At 38.3% G+C, this 8,573-nt stretch overlaps 1 protein-coding gene across 4 annotated transcripts in view; it reads right to left on the bottom strand.

The window, feature by feature from the left end:
- Positions 1-3,449: 3,449 nt before the first annotated feature.
- The window catches only part of RBL2 (RB transcriptional corepressor like 2), a 171,577-nt gene continuing 166,453 nt past the window's right edge, over positions 3,450-8,573 (bottom strand). For 3 of the 4 annotated variants that reach the window (XM_029608552.1, XM_029608553.1, XM_029608554.1), the window contains one exon: positions 7,005-7,175. In XM_029608552.1, coding sequence (XP_029464412.1) covers positions 7,005-7,175 — 171 coding nt within the window. Of the gene's footprint in view, positions 7,176-8,573 lie in introns of all 4 variants that reach the window. The other variant, XM_029608551.1, reaches the window with a different exon arrangement.

Here is an 8,573-nt window from a genome sequence, read left to right as displayed (position 1 = left end):
CGCGCGTCTAACGGCGCACGCTTCCGGTCTTCCTCTACAGCAAACCGTGCGGGGCCTCCGGAAGCTGGGGCGTGGAAGTCAATCCCTGGATGACTTGCGGTGACCTCTGGACTCCTCTCCCGGGGGATGCTGGGAGCAGTATGCAGATGAGCCTTCCAGTCCTCCTCTACTGCAAGTCTTGCGGGGCCTCTGGAAGCTGGGGTGTGGAAGTCAATCCCTGGATCTCTTGCGGTGACCTCTGGACTCCTCTCCCGGGGGATGATGGGAGCAGTATGCAGATGAGCCTTCCGGTCCTCCTCTACTGCTATATAGGTTCTTTCCCTAAATAACAGTATCTATAGCATTTCATTATACACAGATATCTAACAGGCATTCCAGTCTGATATTATATGCAGAGAAAAGGGACAAGAGAGCCTCAAAGCAGTTTACCTTCCTTATCTATCTCACATACAAGTATTTATTTACCCATCATTTAAAGAAACCATACCTTGTTTCTGCCCAAACTCAATGCTAGCCATTCAGAGAAAGCAGACAAAACCAAACTTTCTTAAAGAATCTACTAAATTCACTTTCTGTAACATTTCTCCACAACTTTAATTCCTCATCAATCTGTTTATAACTTTCAAACAAAAAAGCAATTCATTTAAACCAGTTCTCTCCACTGTTTCCACCTGCGCATAAGAATCACCTTGAGCTTTACATGCCTCCCGCTTTCTCTTACCTTCCAACACAGTTAACTCTCCAGCTCCCAGTGCCCTTTCAAGTTCTGAAACTTCCATGACAATTGTAATTTAGATCCCACTCACTGTAATGCATTACACCATGGCAGCAATCAGACAAACCGAAAACCAGATTCCAAACTATACTTTTCCAAAAGCTTTCCTTTATGTTCCTCTAATAATCCCACAGCCCTGCAAGCATGGCAAGGACTTAAAACAAAGGACTAACTGGTTCTATTTTAAACCTCTTTGTATTGTTTTCCAGTACAAATTTATTAACAAATATACAGGAAAATGAACCAGAATCATTCTTAAGTTTTCATTAAGTATACTAAAAATAATCTACAAGGCGTGGGCGTCCCCACAGCAGCTCAAAATAAATAGTGCACTTTTATGTTCAATTGGCCAAAGAAAATCTTTTACTTGCTAACTACAAAATTATACTTACCAGTTGATTATGTAGGCCTGATTAAATACTTACAAACAGATCTGTCATCCCCTACCGCAGTAGAGGGCACTCTCTCTTCTGTATTCCGGGTATCACTTTTTAATAAACAGACATCCAGAAATCTTTATCTGGATAAGTTCCTTCGGACGAGAGCCAATTAATGTCAATGTTAGGTCTGAGCCTGTCCAGCAGATTCAGATGCAAGACTGCACAATGCACGGTGGCTGCAGCCGCAGCTGTGTCCCTGTTCAGGCGCCAAAATGTTAAGCGCCAGGCTATGCTTTATGATGCTTATCCAGGGATACAAGAACCCTTAGATTTTGTAGGAAGTATAATTTTTTATTGAGCAATATAAGTATTCTTGGGAGATGCTGGATGCCATTTCTCTGAAAACTGACCACCAGCATCTCGTCGTATACATGAACTGATCCTTCTTTTATAGGTAAAATACAATACAGTTCTAGGTCAGAAATTCTGTATGTGCGTGACCACCTAGAGAATCATTTACATAGATTGTCACGTTAACAGCATAATAGATTATCCCTAAACTACCCTGATTATTTCTCCAAGGTGGAGCCCATTTACCATCACTCTTTAGATAGTCCTTTGCTCTGTTAGAATCTTGCTGGTCAGGGCACTTCTTAGGCTGTGTTTACAGATACCCCTGTTAATGGTGCCCCCTGCCCCTGTAGTGACAGTCTAGCCTGAAGTTCCAACCGTTGCCTTCTGCTCTTGTGACCCAGCCTCAACTGCTGTCCAGGTGTCCTTGGAATTCCTCCAGGTCAGGCTCAGAAAGGCATTTAAAGTTCACATAGCCAGGAAGGCTAAGATAGCAGAGGATTCTGGGTCAGTTGCTGTCTCCATGTTGGTTTCAAGCTTAGGCACACATATCAACAAGATTGGATCAGACCGGTACCAGAAAACCTAAAGTAATATTGTCTGGGAAAGAGAGAACTGTGAGTCCAGATAATTTTCTACAGACAAGGGTGAGTGCCGACAGCTTTGAAGAGAAGCAATGTTTCTTTCAATCTGCAAAGATTTGGTCAGCGTATTTTGTCTCAATCTCTGACTGAGGATGGAGAATTTTGCCTCAGACCGGTTAAACTTGGGGAATCTGAACTAATGCACATCTCTGCCTAATTCTACAGTTTGGAATAAGTTAAAGAGTTTTTCATCATTTCACTGCATTAGTGCAGAGCTGGACACACTGTAAAGTTTTACTGATTCTCTCTCCCCTTTCTCTATAAAGACTTAACTGTATTGAGACGCTTTTGCAGCCTAAAAATTGGGCATAACACTCCTGAACCAGGGTGATTTTTTTTTAACTCCTTTATTTTACGTAATTCAATGTGAATGATTCTGAACTGGTGGGCATAGTTTCAAAGCAACGTAGCTGTTTTCTCTGATGCTATTTTTGTGTATTTACTGTTTTATTTAACACCTGATCATATGATGTGAGATTAAAGCAAGCAAGTGGTTACCCTCTGCAGGTTTGGTATTCCTCAGCAGCCGGGGTGGAGGAATGGGCTGAGGGTGTTTGGAGCAGCCATGTGCAGTCTGAGAAGCAGCAAGCATGGCATTGGGGTCTCACTCTTCAGCAGGCACGTGAACCCACACTTGTACTCTTCTCTTTTCCCCCTCACATTCAGAGGATCAGAGTTCTCTAGTGGGAGTGTAGGGGAAAAGAAGATGAGAGAGATATTCGAGGGCTTGTTTATTCATGCACTTGTAGATGAAGCAGAGGGTTTTGAATTGTATCCTGTTTTTGACTGGGAAGCTGGTGTAGCTTTGATGTTAAGTGGTCAGTTGCTTTGGCCCATCCAAAGTCTATAATCCTATAAATTCTTGTGATTTTAACTATCAATTGAAAACAATTTTTTTTAAAAGTCCCTGTTTCATTTGTTGGATGGTACATGCTGTGAGCAATAGGAGAGAGTGCTATTTAGACAGTAACGTTCCTCTGTATGGATTTCTGTGTGCCAGCTTTATTGATACCTTATATATAAGGTTCCATGCTATCATGACTCATGATGTATGTGTACAAAATCTGAAAGCAGATCCTAAAAACAGAAGGATGTTTAAACAGATTATTTAAGTTTACATGCATGCTTGGGAAATCTAGTCAGCCCTGTGGATCCTTTAGAAAACTGCTCAAATGGTGAAAGAGAGGAACCTATGAGAAGCTATATGTCCCTGTATGGTTTATGACAAAACACTTTACCAGCAAGCATGGTATCTTTTCCTAAAATGCATACAAGAAAACAAAAGATCTTTTCCCATAGTTCCATTTATAAACAATCTTTATTGAAAAACTGGAAATTTGCAATACATTTTCATAGAAAGATTACAGTATAGCAACAAATAAGCATCTTTAACATATTATAAATAAGTTTTTTGTCTTTGCAGAAATAGAACATTTTTTTTTTACTTATGTTGCTTTAGAATTCAGTATTCATTGTTATGTACTTAATACAATTATGAAAGTTACTCAGTAACTTGCTTTTCATTCTGACAATGTAATTGTACAGCAGAATTTAAACCTTCAAAGTGGTTTTCCATTATTTTCCATTTGATTTGATTTGCATCATCTGCTAAAAAGGAATCTCCTTTGCTCTGGCAGTCTGAAAAATGGAAACATTGATCTGTTATCAAAAAATCAAACATTTTTAAAAAGCCCTCAATGCTACACCTAATTGTGTAATTTTTATTTTCAGAAAGGATTTGTGCTTTTTTAGAAGCTTTAAAATTTCTAGAATTTGGGCATTCCATATCCAGATCTAATTTTTTTATGTAGCATTTTTTATTATATATATATATATTTTTTTTAATCATTGGACCTCTATTGTATACACTTTAAAGTACAGTCACCATAATAGCATCCTGATGCATTTTATTTCCTTGCGAATGACTCATTTTATTAAGTCTTACACACTCACAAAATGAAATGCTAAATAAAATAACATTTACAAAAAAGCAATGACAGTACAAATTCCCAAACTGTATTTAGTCATGGGCATTAGCCAGTCTTGCCCTCCACTGTCTATGTTGCTCTTCCAGTAAAGGTGTTTCAAGTGTAAAAGTGTATCAGTGATAACATGATTACACAAAGAGAAAATACTCTGAATGAGTGAGGTACTGTTAAATAATGTACACTACAGTACATTAATGCTGCTCTACTACTGAGAAAACAATGTAAAAATGTTCTTTAAATGAGAGAAAGCAGAATGGCTAGTGGGATTAGATATGGCACACTAACACAGAGAGGACTATGCATATATCACCTACATTTGGAGGGAGATATTAAAATGGGAACGTTATTAGTTACCGCAGCAGACGTTTGCAAATGAAGTCTTCTTAGCGAAATGAGATGGATTTGTAAAAGATGATTATGGCATCAGATAGGAAGATGACTTTATCCTGATCTGCAGAAGCTATAAAGCGGAGACATGTGGGCACCCAGGGCAGGCTAGTAATTTGGTGACTCCCTCCCCAGTGAGGTTTCAGCACCCTATTGGTTGGTGCCTGTTGGCCTGCCCTTTAATCAGGGCCTGGCTATAAGATACCTCCAAAAGCAAGTTTAAAATAATCTGGTGGAAGGAGGCTACCCGCAGCTGCTTGCTAATGGTTCAGCAAAGATGGTTTCTAACATCTAATCTAAACGCTGGGGGAGGAGGAACACACCAAGCAGCAAACTGAGTAATAATTGCCAGCTTTATTCTTGTACTGGTTAAAGCTGCCTCCTTTATGCTGGCTGCTATGGCTCTATTCAGCCAACAAGAGCCTAATGCTTAGGACAGTCAGTTACGGGGTGCTAGCGGATGAACTCGCAGGCTGGCAGGGTTTATGCTTTGACGTGTCACGTTTTTCCCCTCTGAATGCAAAAAGCAGCACAGAGAAAGTTCCATATACTTCTAAGGGAACATAGACATATTTTAGTCTCCTCCATCCCTTGCAACACAGAAAATGGTTTCTTTTGAAAGCTGCACTCTATTTGCCCCTTCCTATATACACCCACATATTAAAGGACACATGATGGAAAATAATTTATGTACCTTTCACATACGCCCGCAGCATGCACTAACAGAAAACAAGCGGAACATGCATTTACCTAATAATGATCAAACCATCACTACAGTACGGTACCGGGATGCAGGAAGAATGGCCCTGGTCTTTAGATGTGTGCACTTTTACTTAAAATAAAATGTTAACATTGCCAAGCAATGTTTCAAAATAAAATAGAAACAGTATCACAAGCCCGTTGATTATTCTGATCTTAATCTACCACAGCAAAGTACAGCATATGCAAACATATTCACATTTAAAAGTTGTGTCATAAGTAATATTGTTAAAAACCGTGGTACTGACATGCCATATATTCCAAGTAAAGTAGTTTTTAAACTATTCACTGCTAAAACAGTAGATGTCCTTTCTAGCATTTCAACACACTGAAAGATTTTAAAAAGGGTTTTGACTTTCCTAAAGGAGTAACTGAGACAAGCTCAGCTGGAAAAGCAATGATGATGATGACGACATCTGTCCAATCTGTGTATATATGTAAACTGACCCAATATGTACTGTATGTCACCTGCAATCCCAGTTCTGTAAAGAAGATGTTTTCAGACCTGAAAGGTTTACTTAGGTGTTCATAAAAACAGAAAATAATGGCTGTGAAGGATCAAGTCTGCTTTCCCCTTCCTGACGTCATGCCAGGGAGCTGCGTGAGTCAGAGGACTACTTTCCAGACCTTCGTTTACTTGCGTGGTGGTGGATCCCTGGCGTTTAGGCAGATCAGAATTTCTCCCTCTCACCTAGAAAAAAAACTGTTAGTGCTGTGTTGCCAGCACGGGGCGCTCCAGTACAATTCATGCAATTCCGCTGCCTTGAACTCCGGGACCCCAAAATGATGCTGTCCAACTTAGCTCGATGTAGTAACACACATATCCATCCCAAATATCAAAGCAATCAAAATAGTCTCATCCGATAGTGGAGGAAGACTACTGTTCCTGTGACAGAAGAGGCAGGCTGAGAATAGCTTTGCTCCGTTAAAACTTGTATTATAAGAAACGTACAAATATCAGATTACAGTAATGTAATCACTTGTAGCAAAATAAGAAATAACCTGTGTCGCTGAAAAGCTGTTAATCTGTAAAAGTTGGTGCACAATTCACCATGGTTAGTCTAAAGGTTTTATGTGGATACAACTCTCTAGTGTACTCCAATAGGAGAACGACTTTTTAAAATAGATTTTCACATTTTTATTTCTAATGTATAAGCTTGCAACATTTCTTCTAATGTACTTTAAAAAAAAAAAAAAAAAAAAAGTAGATTTAAAATTGCAGCTGAAAGACCCTGTTTTGAAATGAGAACTACTGAGGGAAAAGAGGGACTGAGTACCTGAACTCTCTTCCTATTACATAAAATGTACAACACTGCCTGCAGGTTATAATTGCAAAAAAAAAAATAAAAAGATATGGTTTGTTTTCAGTAAAATTCTAGGGCAAAAAAGGATATACAGACTATCTTAATTTCCATGGGCTAAAACTAATCTCCAAAACGGACATTTAAAGAAAAGCACATCACAGAGCACAAGCTTTTCACGTTACAGATGGTATATCTGGCACTGACAATAGAGATCCTTCAGTACATTCTAGCAAAAAATCACAATCTCTCAAGAGTCGCATCAGTTTCATTCATCCAAATCAGGTGCTATAGCGCCAAAAGTATTTGGGGGGAAAAAAAAAAGAGAAAGCTAGGCACCCCCTCTATCGTTAAGTCTGAGGTATCTGGCTTTCTTGTAAATCGTACGTAGCACTGAATCTTTAAATATCCGAGTGAGCTCAGTGGGAACCTCTATCATTAGCCACATCCTGTAATCTTCGCAGCAGGGCTGTGTGGTTTTCCTGACGGATTCTCTTGGCAGGAGATTCGCTTCCATCTTCAAGCAAAATGCCTCTCTTCTTCGTTGGCGTTTCCCCAGTTCTGATCATGCTGTTAATCTCTCGTAGTCTCTGTGGTAAAAGAGAGTAGAGAGACCATGCAGCTGAATTCTGAAGTCTTTCCATTCTGCAGCATTTCCCATTTATTTGGTGCACTAAACTGTTCGAAAATCTCAAGCACCTGTGGATCAATCTTACCTTTCATTTCTGTTTTAAGCTTTTCTTAATGGTCACTGAAGTACTGATGTTTTGCAGCTGCTTAAACATTTGAGACATTTTATATACCATCGTTCCACATAAAGATCACAAAGGTTTAGAAAATTAACATTCATATTATAAATCAAATTGTTACAGTTTAAGGGGTAGTATTCATAGACAGGAATTAACATAAATCGAATGGGATGTTCAAATACATATTAACTAGAGAGTACAGGAAATTAATCTGATAACAGTTTTCACATGATAGTATGTTGAATTGAGATTCTTACAGTCTCTCGTTAATTTAATCCTTCATTAATATCTCTTGTCCTTCTTGTTAAAGTTGTTCTCTATTTATTTAAAAACTTTTCTATACCATCGTTAAGATAGATATCGACAACGGTTTACAGTAAGGCACATAATGTTGCTAAATGTCTTAAATTATATCTATTAAACAGGTGCCATAATGGTTCGGTAACAGTTTTATAATAAATATTTGGTAAATGTCATAAATCATTCACATGTTTTTTTTTAAGTTAGGTTATTTTTGAATAGCCATGTTTTTAGCTCACAATTAAATCTTTCTCTCTGGTATCTCACGTAACTTCTCACGTAGAGAATTTCAAAGCTTTGGTCCCACTATGGAAAACACACAGCTGTTCCTTGCATCAGATGTGTACTTCATATTGTAGGAACAGTCAATTGACCTTTATTTTGAGATCTTAAGTGTTCACTGAGGTGTGTACGGTTGTGGTGTCATGCCTATCGACTCATGTTACTGGAGTGAATGATTTTGAATATCAACGTTAATACTTTATAACAAATTCAGGATTGTACTGGCAGCCAGTGCAGTGAAATCACTAAGGGTGTGATGTGATCAAATTTCCTTATTCCTAATAAAAAAGTCTTGCTGAGGCATTTTGTAATAATTGTAATGGTTTTAACAGACATGTGGGAAGAATAGGAGTTACAGTAGTCTAGGATTGAAATAATAAGAGTTTGCAATACAGTATGGAAGTCTCTGAAAGTTAATAAATGTTTCAACCCATGTAATATACAATAACCTGGCATAGCCTGCATTGGTTAATTTTTTGATATGCTGTTTCATTGTCAGGTTTTCATCTAGTTGGATACCTAAATCTCGTACTTGATCTGAGGGAGTAATTTGAAAATTACCCAGGTTTAACTATAGAAGAATTTCTGCTTAAACCCAAAAGACAGAAATCATTTTGTTTTCATGTTAGTTTAAGTTGAGATAGTTCATGCTGTATT

Source organism: Rhinatrema bivittatum, chromosome 7 (assembly GCF_901001135.1).
Source record: "Rhinatrema bivittatum chromosome 7, aRhiBiv1.1, whole genome shotgun sequence".
Classification (NCBI taxonomy): domain Eukaryota; kingdom Metazoa; phylum Chordata; class Amphibia; order Gymnophiona; family Rhinatrematidae; genus Rhinatrema; species Rhinatrema bivittatum.
The sequence above is the reverse complement of the archived record's forward strand: the minus strand, read 5'-3'. Positions and strand labels throughout refer to the sequence as shown.